The sequence below is a fragment of the Condylostylus longicornis genome, unplaced genomic scaffold (genome assembly GCF_029603195.1).
Source record: "Condylostylus longicornis isolate FDR11 unplaced genomic scaffold, ASM2960319v2 ptg000010l, whole genome shotgun sequence".
NCBI classification, from domain to species: Eukaryota; Metazoa; Arthropoda; class Insecta; order Diptera; family Dolichopodidae; genus Condylostylus; species Condylostylus longicornis.
Window position 1 is genome coordinate 24,216,200 of NW_026577979.1, and position 16,909 is coordinate 24,233,108.

General features: G+C 23.8%; 1 protein-coding gene across 7 annotated transcripts in view; it reads left to right on the forward strand.

Annotated features, from left to right (window-relative positions):
* Nucleotides 1-8,520, forward strand: part of LOC129619172 (rho GTPase-activating protein 190) — a 71,163-nt gene extending 62,643 nt beyond the window's left edge. For 2 of the 7 annotated variants that reach the window (XM_055534288.1, XM_055534291.1), the window contains 9 exons: nucleotides 499-543; nucleotides 2,277-2,467; nucleotides 2,548-2,893; nucleotides 5,749-5,964; nucleotides 6,017-6,096; nucleotides 7,270-7,663; nucleotides 7,730-7,861; nucleotides 7,960-8,104; nucleotides 8,165-8,520. In XM_055534288.1, coding sequence (XP_055390263.1) covers nucleotides 499-543; nucleotides 2,277-2,467; nucleotides 2,548-2,893; nucleotides 5,749-5,964; nucleotides 6,017-6,096; nucleotides 7,270-7,663; nucleotides 7,730-7,861; nucleotides 7,960-8,104; nucleotides 8,165-8,363 — 1,748 coding nt within the window. In that variant the 3' untranslated portion in view covers nucleotides 8,364-8,520. The remainder of the gene's footprint in view (nucleotides 1-498; nucleotides 544-2,276; nucleotides 2,468-2,547; nucleotides 2,894-5,748; nucleotides 5,965-6,016; nucleotides 6,097-7,269; nucleotides 7,664-7,729; nucleotides 7,862-7,959; nucleotides 8,105-8,164) is intronic. The other 5 variants (XM_055534289.1, XM_055534294.1, XM_055534290.1 and 2 more) reach the window with 4 other exon arrangements.
* The last annotated feature ends 8,389 nt before the right edge of the window (nucleotides 8,521-16,909 follow it).

Here is a 16,909-nt window from a genome sequence, read left to right on the forward strand (position 1 = left end):
GGTCTGAAAACAGCAATGCATTAACTCTTTACCTTTGGTTTTTATTACAATGTAAATTTTAACTGCAACATATATTTGTATTAAATCAATACAAAAATAAATATTTTGCTATTATCAATTTTTTTGCCAATATAACAACAATATTTACTTCAAACTGTTATGCAAGGAAAAAACATAAGTGTTGGTTTACAGTAACATTGAATATAAAAAACAGATCCTATCATTAATAATAATAGAATAATAAAATCTAAAATTATATTTATTAACAAATAATTTTTTTGGTTGGTTAATGGAAATAAAATAAAGATCATTGTGTAATAAGTAAACGCTTTAGAACTTTGACTTTATCTTTAAAATGGAAATATAAGCTTTTTAAAAATTATAAAATATTTTATAAGTAAAAATTTTTATAACAAATTTTTTTCCTTGCTTTCATATATCTTTTTTGATTACTAAACACGTAAAATAAAAATATACATATTTAAAAAACATATTTAGCGGATGTAAGCGGTTCAAAGGATTCACTAACAACTCACGATTCAGGTTAAAATTACTTTTTTCTATGTTTTTTTTTATTTTAATAAAACTACGACTAAACGTGATGGGTGCTCGCTATTTCTTATTCGATTTTTTTGAAATAAAAATTTTTTTTTTCAAAAAGAAGTTAATTTAAGATATCTTTTTATGTAAAATTTGGAAAACAAAACTAAATCGGTAATCAGACAACTCATCCTGTTTAATCTTAGTTCATTTTATTCAATTTTAACTGTAAATTTACATATGTATGTATGTGTTGTTTTTATGTACTGCATCAAAAAAAATTTTAAATTTATTTCTTATTATTGAAGTAAGTAGTACCTACTAAATTAAGAATAAGTGCCTTATGTAAAGCAATATTTCCTACGTTTTTGAAAAGAATCTAATGCAAGTATCAAATAAGTCCCTATCAAGGGTCAAGAAACTTAATTCCACTCAAGATCAAATTGCATCCGAAATGGATATTAAAAATATTCATTTCATGCATTTGTAAAACATAAGAAAGAAATTTATGAAATAAAAATTTCAAAATAATCATTTGATAGTTTTATAATTTTCAACAGCGGTTTTCACAGGCTGAAGCAAAATTTTGCATTGCTGCATTTTTATGTTAAAAAATTTCCTTCACTATTGGAGATTTCCTCCACAAAAAGTAATGTTAAATATTTTTTGTATATGTTTTTATCATTATAGGAAATAATAAGATTAAATAATAATAATAATAAATAATAGCATTTTATAGATCGATCGTTTATTAGTTAAAGGAAAATCCCTTTTTTGACTTTTTTTGCACTAATGGTCCAAACTATGGAACCTCTTGCATTTCAGAAATCCAAAAATTTGGAAAAAAATATAAAAAAAAGTTCTATTGAAAGAGTCAAAAAACGGCAAAAGGTAAAGTTAACTTTGTGCGTGCTATCTATGTGAATGAATTTCGGTGAAGTTCGGGTATTTAAATAATGGTCTTCTTATTCACATTGTATTTAACTTCGAATTTATACATATTCTCAAAAATATAGTTAAACAATTTTTTAAGTAACTAAAATAACACATCTAGTTACAGAGATATGGCCAAACAACTTTTGTATGCCGCGACTTTTTTAGACGAAACTAATAACCTGTAAAAAATTTTTTTTATGATATTTTATTACTATTCGAAATAATTTCCGAAATATGGTCAAACAAATTAACAAATTTAAAATTAAGTTTTCGAAAGCTTTACGGAAACTATCTTAAGAATTCTTGGATTTATAATTACTAACTAAAATAATATTGCTATTGAGTACATTACTCTCAATTCTTAAAAGTTAATAGTTTCCTAGATATATTTATGTATATTTATGTGGAAAAATTTTTTGCATACTACTTCAAAAAGCGATTTAGTCCTACCTAAAAAACTAGTAAAGCTATTGTATTGAGATTTCGCATAAATTTATATGGTATTAAAACTATTATTTTGTAAAAAAAAAATATTAAAATTGCATGACTTTTTGTGGTAGCTTCCATATAATTTCAAAAGTTATTTGGTCATATTTCAATAATCAATGGGGCTACAGATTTTCAATTTCGCAGAAAAAAATATACTATTAAGGCCATTATGTTTTAAAAATGTCATTAAAACTGCATGAATTATTGAAGTAGCAACTATACATCTTCAAAAGTTATTTTAGTTTTGAATACATAGTAATAGAATTTTATATACAAAAATACTAAATAGTTTTATTATCGTAACTATACAGGTTGGTTAGACGATGCACTTTTTATAAGCCGTGATGGTTCAAAGCATGATAATAGAGCTGGTGTTCGAAGTAATATTATATGGAATAATTTTGGAGGAGCCAATCATCACGCATTTACAACTGGTAGGCAACGTAGTGAATCAAGCTTCGTAAATAAAGTTCGACCGAAAGGTCCAAGTCAAACCCTGAAGGTAAAAATAATATTATTTTATTTATTTTTTATTGTAACTTGCATTTTAATTTCGCTTTTATTATAATTAACTCTTTTTAGCAACCAGGAAAATTGAACCTGAAAAATTTTCAATTGGTTAGTGATGCTGTTGCCCGAATGAATGTTAACAGTGATACCAATTTAGCTGAAGGTGATAATAAAACTAACAAAACAAACAAATTAAGTTTTGTAGTAGGTTTTAATAATAAAAATCGAATCTTTGATAATGCTCCCCTTGCTGCCCCGGAATTAGATGATTCAGATGAAATGGCAGAGTATGCACAGATAAAAGATGTTTATGGTGATGAAGGTAACAATGATAAACTAACGACATTTACTTCTTCTATGCCACAAGATCTGACGCCAAGTAAATCGAAAACTAAACATCGTCGGGATAAAGATCAAAGTAAATTTTTCCGTTTTTCATTTTTCGTTTTTTATTATTTTTCTTTATTATTTGGTTTGTTTAATATTTTATTATCACTAGTTTATTACCTTAGTTGCAGACTTTCAGTTAATTCGTTAATGGTCTTGTTAGTATAATTTTCTCTCTTTTTTTTATTTAACATTATATTTTTATTGTAAGTTTAATAATTAAAAAAAATTTAATAGCTTTGAAATAACAATGTTAACATAGAACAGATAAAATACATAAATTTTTTTCTAATACTATTAAAAAATATAAATAGGAAATTGTAATAAAATTTGCTACATTTTTAAATTTGAAGCACTTTTAATATGCAAGCCATCGTTCACAAAAACCTCTACCAATAATGTACAGAGAATCTTGAAATAAAAGTGAGAACCAAAATTATTAAAAGTGAAATCCAACATTATTGGCTCCTTAATAATTCCTTAGTTTCGTTCCTTAATTTTTTCTATCAAAATCCTTATTGAATCTCTATCCAATTTAAAATATTTTTTTACATAACAAATTAATGATAATGTTACATACGTTTTTGTGTTTTTCCACTTTAAATATATTTAGGAGTACATTATTTTCCTTTTTCTAACTAAATTTACAATTTAATTTATGCTCCCACCCATTATTAAAAAAATAGTTAATATACAATTTCATAAAATTATAGTAAAAATAGATATTCACACAAAATACTTAATCTTTCTTACATAATGACTAACGATTTTGCATGTTTTAATATTTGAATTAAATTGCTTAGTAATTAATTTAATAGTTCTTTTGATAAAAATTTAAAGTTACAGCAAATGAACATGACTTTCGACATTTAAAAAACATTGTATGTATATGGAAACATTAAAATTTTTTAGCTTTTAGTAAATTATCAACAAAAGTACTTTTAAAAATCAATTTTACAACCATTTTTATTGCTTTTTTACCAGTAAGTGTCCATATAAATGTATATAAATATCAATTCTACAAGCCTGAAACATCTTAAGTGATCAGTTATACATATTTCAATACGTTTCTCAAAAACTTTACCAAATAAACAATATTTAACTAAAAGAAATGATAAAAACTGAAGTAATAAAATCAATTTTTTTATTTAAATACTTTAATTTTTAAAAAAATAATATTGTAAAATAAAAACCAAAGAAATATTGTAAAATACAAAATTTTTTCACAAAATAAAAGAATGTGTCGTGTGGATAATTGACGTATTGATAAATAAGCTTAAGATAATTTGTTGTACCAAAGTATTAGTTTTTTGCTGCAATCTGTAAAATTATATAAGAGGAGATAAAAAGTTTTGAGTAAATTGGATAATTAAATATGTATAATAAAAAAATTTAATAATTAAATTTATTAAATCTTAAAATTAAACATAAAAACAATCCCTGTCTTCAAAAATTAATGTTATAAAAAATGGATAGTATTATATTGATTCACTTTTCAGTAATTACATATGAGCCTTACACTAATTTTTGTATTTTGTGTTACATAATTGTTCTTGCAATTTTGAAATCAGAAAACCTATGTAAAAGTGGTGCTTTACAAAAAATCTGGAAACATTCAAAAGAACGTTGGCAGGTTGCTTATTAATTTCATGCAAACATATATTTTTAATATTATTTATAGATGGCGTATAAATTTTACATAAACAATTAATTATTTTTTATTTATAGTTTTTTCTTATAAAAAAATATTTTAGGTCTATTTTTGGTTTTCTGTGTTTTTTTTTTTTTTTAATCATTTTTTTAAAGTAAATATTTTGTAAAATTTTTTTATAAATTTCTACTTTACTTTTTATTGCACGAATTTGATCAAGTTAATTTTTGTTTACGAAAATAAATTATTTAAATGAAATTTCACATACGTACATACATAATGTACATAATATACAGAGTTTTGAAATAAAAGGATTTCATTACAAAATTGTTGAAATTTTTTTGAATATTAAAATAATATTTTAACGTAATTGATTGATTTGTGGTGGTAGAGAGGTATGAGGCGTTTATCACATAATTTTAACGTAAATTTTTTTATAATACAATTATAATTAAAAAAGAAAAACACATAATTTATAATAAACTAACTTATATTTTCTTTCCTAAAACACAAGAAGACATATTTTTTATAATAGTAAACTTTTTCAAAGATACATTTTTACGTAGTATTCTTGTATTGCATCTTAATTACAAATAAAAATAAGATTTTCTTGGAAATATTTTCATATTAAAGCATTTTTAAGATAAAAAAATTAATGAAGTGGGATTTTTTCTTTTCAATTAAAAGAATAAGATATTGTGTTTCGGAAAAGTTTTAAAATGTTCACGAAAAATAGATTTCATATTAAATTTAGTACAGCAAATAAAGCCAAACAATTCGAAAAAAGTCGAATATATTGTATCGCCAAATCAAAGTCGTCGAATATCCTTATTACAATAAATTGAAATAAATAAGAAAAATTAATTTTCAAATATTAATTTGAGTAATTACCAAATTAATTTTATGACAAAATTTTTAATAAGCTTTGAAAAAAGAAATTGTGATATTTATATGATTTCGAATGGTATAATTTAACTATGAACTCTTTTATAAAGAACCTAAGCTCGAAAATAAATATTTTTAAGAGATTTAAATTGAGAAAAAATGAATTAGATAATTGAATCTTAAATTTAACGAATTCCTAACACATTCATAAATTTGAAAATAGTAAACTTGAAAATGTATTTTAAAAATGCTTTAATTACAAATTATTTCTATTTCATTTTCTATACACAACCGTTACAGTTCATAAATTCTATTTGACTTAAATGAGTAAACTTTATCAAAAATTATAGAGTACTCCGAATCTGATAGTGACACTAGTTCTTCCGAAAGAAAAGCTCGTGGGTATGATGGTTATTATAAAATGAATCGAAAACCTCAAACACATAAACGACCTCGTAAAAAGCGAACCGGAATACCAGTACAACCACCTAAAGTACCTTTTGGTACTTTTGTTACCCCGCCAGAAATACCATTGCATTATCAAAAAATGAAAACTTTAGAAAAAGGTAAAAACATATACACCATAAAATTGTAGTACTAAATATCGCAAATTTCTAGCTAAAACTGTGCATGGAGAGGTTCAAGAAGAGGAATCGAGTATAGATGTATCATCACCTCGTGATAACAATTCACCTATAGTAAGTAGTAATATTTTATTTTATTGGTCATTCAGTTTAAAAACATAATATTATAACATACACTCGGAAACGGATAAGTGAAAAAGATTTTGGCGAATATTTTATTTCACTTACCAGTTTTTTTCGCTTAAAAGTTTGCCGTATAAGTGAAAAAATTGTCACTGAAATTTTTTTCACTTATAAGGCAGAAAATACAAAAATAAAGATATGCAAAACATTTGAAAAAAAAGTGTTAAACATAATATCATATTTTCAATATTGAAAAAACTTTTTTTTATGAATTGTATCATATGAAAAAAGCTTTTTCCTGCTTTAAGTTTGCTATTTAGATATAAAAAACTAAGTAAAAGTATTTTCTAAGTTTTATTTACTCAATTGTTTCTGTTTCATAAATACATAATTGTACAACTTAAATATTTCAAAAACATAACAAAGGCGTTGTGAAATTTTATATTCCACACAAATTTCTTTCCTCTTTGCGTTTTCAATTTCTTTTAATATTTATTTTTTCTTTTACACTTAAATTTGTTAACATTTCGTCGCCAGACATTTTTAAAACTTTTTTAAACAGCTGTTAAAGTTAAAGTTCAAAATTTATTACACACATAAATACATAGCTCCATATTATGTCAAACAAAATTCGTTTAGTATGAAATATTATTTATGATATTTATAATTAATTTTGCAATTTTAAGTGACATTTAATATTTTAAAAAAAATAAAATAATGTAGCATAAGTATTTAACAAAAATTCCACTTAACTGCTCTAAATTATATTAAATTTTTGTTTTTTGGACAAAATATTTATTTTAGTAAACCATTTTTTTTTCATTTATACGTTTTTCACTTATGCGTTTAGTTTTATACCAAAAAAAATCAAAGAAAAAGTTTCACTTATACGACTTCTCTTAAGCGTTTTTCACTTACCCGTTTTCGACTATATTACTCGTATGTCTTTAAAGTATTACAGTTTTTCTAAATCATATCTTGATGTTGAATTTTATATTTTTGAATTGCTGTCGCTCTTAATTGATAAGATTTAGAAAATCATATTGAATTTTAAAGTTTTTACATATCATTGCTCTACACTCATCATTGCTGTACGCTGGTTATGTGCATAGTTTCTAATTCTTTTCAAAATAAATTAAAAGTAAATTTTCTTATTATTTTTAGTTTGGTGTTATGGCTAAACTTGGTAATGAAAATGATCGTGATAAATTATTAGATTTAAAAAATAAACAAAAGACATGGAAGGATGATGAAAAATTAGAAAAACGTCGCTTAAAGGAAGACCAAGCTCGACGTAAAATACAGGATAAAGACAAAGAGCAAGATAAGAAAACAAAAAGAAAATCGAAACAAAATAATAAAAATTCTGAAAATAATAGCTTAGAGTCTGCTTTATTAGCTATGCCTGAGTTTATGCATTCCGATAAAAATAATATTCCGATTTTCCTCCATAAATGTATTCAGTTTATAGAAAAGGAAGGCTTAGATTCCGAAGGAATTTACCGCGTGCCGGGTAATAGGGTTCATGTTGATTTACTTTTTCAGAAATTTGAAGAGGGTAATGTTAAAACTTCTTAATATTATATTGAAAGTTATATAACACTCAATTATTGTTTTTTTATAGATCCTAACGTAGTGGTTGATGCTTTGGATGTTCCTGTAAATGCAGTTGCAACAGCTTTAAAAGATTTTTTCTCGAAACGTTTACCACCATTATTTGATAAAGATTTGATGGCTGAGTTGGAGGATATTGCGGGTAAGAATTTAAGTAGAATTTTAAATCCTAATTTTAAATCATTAGAGTACTATAAGAAGAACGATGAATATTGTTCATAAAAATCAATATTTCTTAAGGTTCAAGGGGTGTTCCGTCTACAAAATTGAGCATGGAAGTTAAAACAGATAGAAGTTGTCGCTTAATTGCTCTTCGAGCGCTTTTAAACAAATTACCACCGCTAAATTTTACGATATTAAAATACATATTCCAACACTTTGTTAGGTAAGTTTTTAAATACAATTTTTTTTGAAATAACAAGAACTTCTTAATTTTTACTTTTAGAGTGTCTGAAAATTCAAAGTTGAATAGTATGGATAGCAAAAATTTAGCTATTTGTTGGTGGCCGACATTGATTCCGATAGAATTTACTGATATGAGTCATTTTGAACAGTTGCGCCCATATTTAGAAGATATAGTTCAAACTATGATTGATCAATTTCCGTATTTGTTTTGTGGTAAAGAGGCATTCGTTATGGTTTAAGACAAAAATAAAAAATATGATACATTTGAAAGATAAAAAACTGAAAGTTACAAGAGAATTTCTAAAAAAATTCGTAAGCTTTCTTTGTTGTTCAATTATTTCCTTGTTTTTTGTGTAATTTTAAGTTATTTTATTTTAACTTTTAAGAAAAATTTTTAAATAAATTTTTAATTAAGAAATTTTAAAAAAATGAAGAAAGTAATAATACAATCTAACATATTCAAGTCAAAGTATATTTATATGTACTAAATGTGAGTGATGTTTTTTTATATTAAACTATTTGATTAGATTAAAATACTAAAAATTATCATTCAAGAACAAATACCGAATGTATAGAATTAACGAACCCCGAAAATTTATATTAACAGAAGACCATTAGAAATATAATTTTTTTAATTTTAAAATTCAGATAATTCATTAAAAGTTAATAAATATAAAACAATTCACATAAAAATTCGATGCAAAATGATTGATTAAAATTTTGTAGATACGAAAGAAAATAAATATTTTAATTATGAACTTAATTATGCAAACTCTGCTACAAATACTAATATAGGAATTTCTAATGGTTGTGTAAGTTATAAACAATATACGGAAATTCGAAAAATAAATTTAAATTTTAATAACATTTTATAATGTAAATTCATAATCAAATTTAAAAGACGCACAAATTTATTTTACTTGTTTAATTATTATTCTTAATTAAGTTTACATAAAAGAACAGAAATTACCGATATGATTCAAGTATTTTTGATATGAAATTAAAATATGATCATAAATTAAGTAATATATATAGATAATTCAAGGTCTTAGGCAATAGAAAAAATGCTTTGAAATTTTTGTTCTAGGTGAATTATCTATATATTACTTTATTTATGACATAATTTAACATAAAGTATATATATTTCTTGTACCCTCATGTAACTCACAAAATTTTGTTATAGAGTTATAATTTATCTCTTGACTAGTTTATCTTAAATAATTTGTGCTATTGAGTATATTTAAGGAATGGTTTTTTCCACATTGCAATTTCAACATAATTTTTGTTTTTGTAAATCGAATACTATGTCAAAATATCTAACGTGATCGGTACATAACCGACTTTATATGTTTTTTAGCGAAAATGTTACAGGGAATTATGAAAATCCCTTTTAAACGCTTCTTTTCAATTTTAAGGAAGCTATTGTAGAATTGTTATTGAAGAATTTGGCTCTTATTAAATTTTCGCTTTGTGCTATCCGAATTTCTTGAAAAGTTCGCAAGTTAGTTTCAGTAACAACCAGAAACCAAATATTAAACTAAGCACTTCTATCGATTAGTTCTGTAGGTATGGTAAAGCATGAAAATTCCGCCACTAGTTCGGTTTCCGAGCTCTGATCTTTCCAAATAATTTATAGGTTCGCTGTTTTAACACCCCAAATTTAAAAATTAAATTTGAGAGAAATTGGTTGTTTATTTCTCTTTATATGCGCCCAAAAAAAAAAAAAATAAAATTGGTCGAGTTCCCGAGGTCATTAAAATTTGTTCAGACGAACCTGAGATTATTTATATTTACGCAAAACCAAAAATATGCAAAAAACATTTATTTGTTTTTTTTGCATTTGATAAACTTTTTTTTCCCTCAGTGTTTTTTATTAGCATCAGAATAAAAATAATTACTGCAATGTCTTTGAATACGAAGAAATTAAAATTTTTTAACAAATTATGCTATAACAATTATGGCATGTAAAATTTATAGCATACCATAAATTTGGTTTTGCAACTGATGACTATTACTTGAGAATACTTATCCATATCCAATGCAGTCACTGGCATTTTTCGTAACATCCAAATTTTAGAAAATGAAATTCCATTAAAGAACAAGTTCTCATTTCAATAGGTATGTTAATTGGAATACTTATCTATATGCATAATATAAATATGTATATACTTAATATATTCGTATAATAAACACCCCTAAAATTTTATTTTAATATAACAGCCCCATCATGAATTTCGTTCGTAGCTCCGAAACTCGGAGTAGTACGAATTTCACTTTCTCAATTCCGAATTACTAAAATTCTGTTACTATAGAATATTCGTAATTAAGTAATCATAAACTACGTTCGTAGCAAAAGTCATAAGTTACTTTCGTACCCTCAATAGTCTACGAAATACTCACATGTAATAAGCAATTTAAAGAGATTGGTTGTTATAAATTTTCAAGTTTTTAAGTTTTTTGTTTGAATTTGAGTTCTTCCAAAACAGCTACCATGAAGCGAAATGAATTCATATTTGCTAGAAAAAATTTTTCTTCACTTTTCAAAAAAACGAATAAACGAAAAAAACGCAAAACCCCGTTTTTAAAAAATATCTTTTGTTATCGGCAAAGCCAATGGCTAGGCGAGTCGGCTGATATTTTAAATTATGATTGGCGAATGCTTTCATTCGTCAAAATGTAGCTACCGAATAAGGTTAACACCACACATATTTGCATTGTTTTTGCTTTGAAATTTTTGTACCCTTTAGCAATTACGGGGTTGTTGCCCATTAATTTATTTAAACGCTTGAATTGTATTTGGCTTAAATTAATATTAAAAATTCAACATTTTTTACAATAATTAAATTTCATTCACTTCGCCAATCATAATAAGGACCTAAGTTCGTAATTCGTAGAATTCTGTAAGGGAATTCATGATAATAATTGTATGCCCCATGCACACCTACATATATTTGTACCTAGTATCTAGTACCTAGGTAGTTATCAATAGCGAACGGAGTTTTAAGTTTTTATCTACTTTTAGTGGTGTTTATTGGATGGACATATTAACATTTTAATATACAAATATGTTTCATAAAATTTCCTTTTATTTGGTATCGATTTGGTTTTTTAACCTATTTCTATTTTTTTTAAATATTATTTGTTTTTTCACGTATTTCGCCAATTTTTAACTATTTCGTCAATTATTTTGCATTTTCATCCTAACCTAAATCTAAAAACGTGTCTACTTCGAAATTTTACTAACCAAGATCTGCGGAAACTATTTCGTACTTAAAGAAAAATTATGTCGGATTTACAGGTTTTATTAGAATAAGCTTTATTTAAATTTTGTTATTACTTTAATAAAAAATTTAAATTTATATTTCTGTGAACTGGAACTAAAATATTTAATTTGGTGGTTTCATTTTTTCACAACTAAAAATACTTCCTTTTATGCTTAAGTCAAATTTGTAGCTTTTGCAGCTTCGTCTTTCTGTTATTTAAGTTTGCTGTTAAAAAAATAAATAACTTGAATTGATCTTATGGGATTTCGGTTAAAATTAAAATCAATATTGAATATTTCAAATACTATTTCTGGTAATACAGCATCCTTTAAAACTTTATATACAATTCTTGAAGTAATCGCATTAAAATTTGTGCTAGTGACTTCAACTATAACGTTAAAAGACCGTTTTCAATGTATAAAAATATTTTGAGATTTGACCAGCAACACTTTACGTTTAAAAATTTGCATAACCAATTCATTATAAACTACAATTTTAAATATTATCATAAAGTATAAATTAATATTTTAAAAAATTGAATGTACAATAAAAACTAAAGATTTCGATGGTTCCGAATACTACAAAAACATAGGTTTTGAGGAGAGAAAAAAAAACTTTCCATTTTGTTATAAATATCTAAGATATCGCAATAAAATAAAAGGCAAAATAAGGTCCTGCTAAAAATTGATTTTTTTTTTATTTTAATTAAACTATGTATTTAAAATTAATATTTTCATACTTACTGTATAAATTACCACAAAAAAGTGGTAATTTAAACAGTAAGTATGCATACAACCGCGAAATAAATAACATTTTTAGTGTATTTAAACTTACAATAAAAAACATTCCGCAAACTGTATGCGATATTAGTCTATATCTATTTGCAAAATTTATTGTAAAATATTACAGTATTTTAAATACTTTGCATATGATACGTTTTGGTTTTCATAAGTCTGAACTTTAGATTTTTTTATGTTATTTTTGAGTTTTATATTGTTTTAGTTTGTCTTTATTGATTTTTTTTGGCACAATTTGTTTTGTTTAACCTAATTAGACTTAGTTAAAGTTAGAAACTTTAAAAATGAACCTGGATATTAATAAACTAGGTTCATATCATGAATCTAGTTATATGCTTGAATTTGAAAAAGAAGTTTTAATTTATGATTGGAAAACTTATTAATGATATACCTTTATATATAATTTATAAAAATATATCAATGCTATGTATATTTTATGTATATATTATACAAATTATGTTATGCATAAGTAAAAAACCTTTATTATTTTTATACTATTGTAAGACATTGCTTTCACACACATTTTTCTTAAACGATATTTAGCACGGTTGTACCATATTTGACACAACACGTTTGTAATTCAACTCCATATTATCATTATAAAAAATTATTAGAGTAAAATTTTTATACAAAATTAATTTAATAATTTTTATTACTACTAAATTCGCCAATATAACAATTTTAGAAAAGTAAAGTAAAAGACCTTACCATAATGGCTTATCCAATGCAAATTTTGAGGGGATAAAAAATGAATATTCCTTCGTATGAAAAGTTTTATAGAAGTAAAATATCATCTGTAAAATCATTGCATGATCTGAAACATGAACTCATCATGGCAAAGTTGGTCCCAATTCAACTATCACGTCTTGTTCTACTAGAATAGGACTTTGACGTGGTGATATCACCTCATGTGATATTTGCATGCAATGCAACTATGAATATGTGTGAATATATCATAAAACATGTCATTGTTTAACGAATATAGTAATTTACAAACTTATGTACGAGTCATTTTTTAACAAGCTCTTTACAAATTTTTCTTTTTAAATATATTTACTTGTGCGAGATCTCAAAAACAAATTTTTTTTACAATGAATAAAACTGCCATTGACAATTTATATTATACATAAATTAAAATCATGTTTATTAAGATACTTATAGCATAAAACAATATATATAACTTATAGTTATTTATTATTTTATGATTGAAGTTGATTTTATGTTATTCTATAAAACTAAAATAATAGCTGATTAGCATGAACAATGTTAAAGTATTGTAGCCAATTTACAAAAACAAAAACTAACACGCTGTAAAATTTCTTTAAGGATGCATAATTTTTTTTTTATTATGGAATCAATGAAACAAAATTTAGATCAAACATAACAAAAATCAGAGCACCTCATTATAAAGTGATATAAATTTGTGTCAGGAATTAAATTTTTTTGATAATAACCCTCACATAAATTTTCAAAAAAATTGTAAAAGTTTGTTGAATTTGGACAAACAACCAAATACCATAATCTAAAAAAATAATATAAATAAATAATTATTGTAAGATAAATTACTTTCCCAACGTCTTGCACAATTCCTAGTCTGTGTAATGAATTGAAATTAATTTAATTTTTTGCTTTGATAAATATAAGTAATAGTTTGAAAATAATAAATGTAATGAAAGCAAAATTTATAATTAATATTAAAAAGTATGATAACTGTAGTCAAAATATTAAAACTTAACAATAATGAAATTTGTAGCTAAAAAAAAATAAAAAAAAACCGCTTATGCTTAGTTAGATAGATGAAAATAATCTCTTAAAAATTATATAAAATTAACTTAAAAAGATTTTTAAGAATTTTAAAAGATGGTATAAAATTAATTTAAAAGAAAAATTCATTTAAATTTGTTTCTTTGTAATTTTGAAAAATTTTTAATTTTAATTACTAAACTTCCAAATTTACTTTATTTTTTTTCACCTTCTACATCTTCTTTCGTCATGCTTCTACATCTTTTAGTAAATTATAAAATTAGAGTTAAATCTTTCTTTTGTTTAACAGTCTAGACAGCAACCAGGTCTTATTGTTTAATTAAACAACTTAATTTTCTAACTGATGTCGTGCTTTGCGGGAGCTGATTCATATATACAAAATGTAGTCTAAAAGGACACGCCTGTTCCTGAATGCCATGCAGGATGACATTAATCACCTTGTTCTTAAAATCCTTCCACTGAAGCAGTTAATAAGTTTCTGTGTTGCATTTTTTCTGATATGCAACATGGCATTAGCTCTTAGAATATTTCCCAAATTTTGTTAAATAATTTTATACGTTTCAGATTTGGGTCTATTAAGTTATAATTGTTATAATAAGTCCAATAGGTTCTTGTTGTGTCCGTTAACTGCAGAATTTTTTTCAGTTGATAGCTTTCTTGAACATCAATTTTGTTTAATCTTCCTATTTTTATATTCTTTGATTAAGAGCAAACTTTTATTTATTTTCTTTTTTATTGCTCCTCTCTTAATTTAACCTTTTTAAAATTTGTAACCTTCGATTAAGTGTGCTTCAAAGGAAACTTGACATATAGCGCACTAGTCCAATGTGGTTAACTACCTATTGAATATATCTTAAATTTTTATAAGAACAACAAAATTATTTCGAAATTGACATTGCTATTTTTACTGTCACAATTGCAAGTAAGTCATTGTGTTGAATATATTTAATGTATTTATGCTTTTTGTTGATATTGTGAACTTATTTAATACTCTGTCGACTTGATTTTATTACATTTTATTATTTTATTCTATACCCGTGTTACTTATTTGAAAACTTTTTCCTCTCTAGTTGTCTAGTAACAAATTAAAATAAAATAAGACTTTTTATTAGTTTTCTGTTCGCCATTGTTACAGGTTTTTGTATCACTGGAGCAAAGCTCCAGGATAAAAAAACGATACAGTACCTATTTACATGTACCTATTTTCCTATGACGTTATTAATCATATAAACAAATTAAAATTGTCTTAAAGTGTTAAGAACAATTCAAAAACGTACATTTTTATATAAATGTGTACGCGAAATAAAATTATTTAGCAAAAATAAATTTGTTTGAGCAAACAAAAGATGATTGTGATTTGTGATTGTTTTTTGTTTTGATTTTATACCACACTTTTAAGTGTCATATAATACTATGAATAACAGTCTCTTTTTCTTTAAAAGTAATGTGAATTACAGTGTTTCGAATTTAATTTTCTATTCGCTGTATTCGCATGAAAATTCAAATCATACTTGTAAAAAAAAAATAATAGCGAAAAAAAAAACATTAAAATTAATAAATAAATAACAAATATTAGATATATTTTTTATTTTTTTATTAAAAATGAATCAAAAAAAATTTTAAAGTAACTTTTACAATAAATAAGTAAAATAACTACACAAAAAAAATTTTATTTCAAATTATCCGTAGAAAAGAAAATTCAATTGAAAAAATTAATTACTATGTAAGTAAATACTAAAATGACATACTTCGCAGAAAAGCTGGTTAGTTGGTAACTTTAACGATAACAAATTTATATAACAAAATGACTTCAAAAAGGAACAAAATGTTTAACCAAAGGATTATTTATTCGTTTAATAAACCTTAAAAGGATTCTAGAAAAATTTTTAATAAATTCATGTATTAAATAATATTCACTAAATCGTAAGACAGAAATAAACTTTTTTTTTACGTGATAATAAATTATATAAAATTGAAAAAATGTTATAAGTTTAAATAAATGTTAGTTCTTAAGATAAATATATAAATAAATAAGACCCAAAAATATCATGAAAATTAGACACATACATATATTTAAAGTGCAAATGAGTGAAAGTTTATTTGATACATTAATTTGTATCATTCAATTTAATATATTTTTAAATACTTAATGATATTTTTAATAAATTACATGAATTTCATATTTTTATAATTTTATGTTCAAAAATGAAAACTTTTGAGTTTTAAATTATTTAGATTACAAATATTGCACTTTTTAAAATTAAAATGTGATTTAAGACTTTCAACTCCACTAAACAATTTTTATGATATCTATAAAGGAATGCAGATACTAAAAATTACTTTTCAAGAGCTAAAATATGTTTTATTTTTAATTTAAAGAAGTTAAAAACCTATAAAAATGATACTTTTGTTTATAATGAATATTAAAATTTCGTATTTAGTTGACTTTTTTCTATAAACGTCAACACATAAATACTTCGTGATTTCATACTCTAACAATTGTAACTTTATTTAATTTTTTTTTAATTTAAAAAGTATTATGTGTTTAAAAATACATAATTTTTTAATTTCCGTCCACATTACTTAAAATAAAAAACAAAATACTAAATCAAAAAAGTATCATATTGTTTTGGCTTAGATAAAAGTTGAAATTTGAATTTTTTTTTATAGTGTGCATTATTTTATATTTTTTAATTCTGCAAAATCATTTGCTAAACACTTTTATGATGAAGCAAAAATGTATAAATACGAATAGAATGTACGAATTAGGTTGTGAAAGAGTATAAAAGTGAGTTTTCAAGACTTTAGAATATTTTTTTCTTAGTATATTAAATTTAAATATTGTTTATCTTAATATATGTATATCTAAACAATCTTCATTTTTCAAGAAATTATATATACTATATAAAAAATCGTACTGAACATATTTAACTCAAATTGTTTAAATATGATAAAAATAAA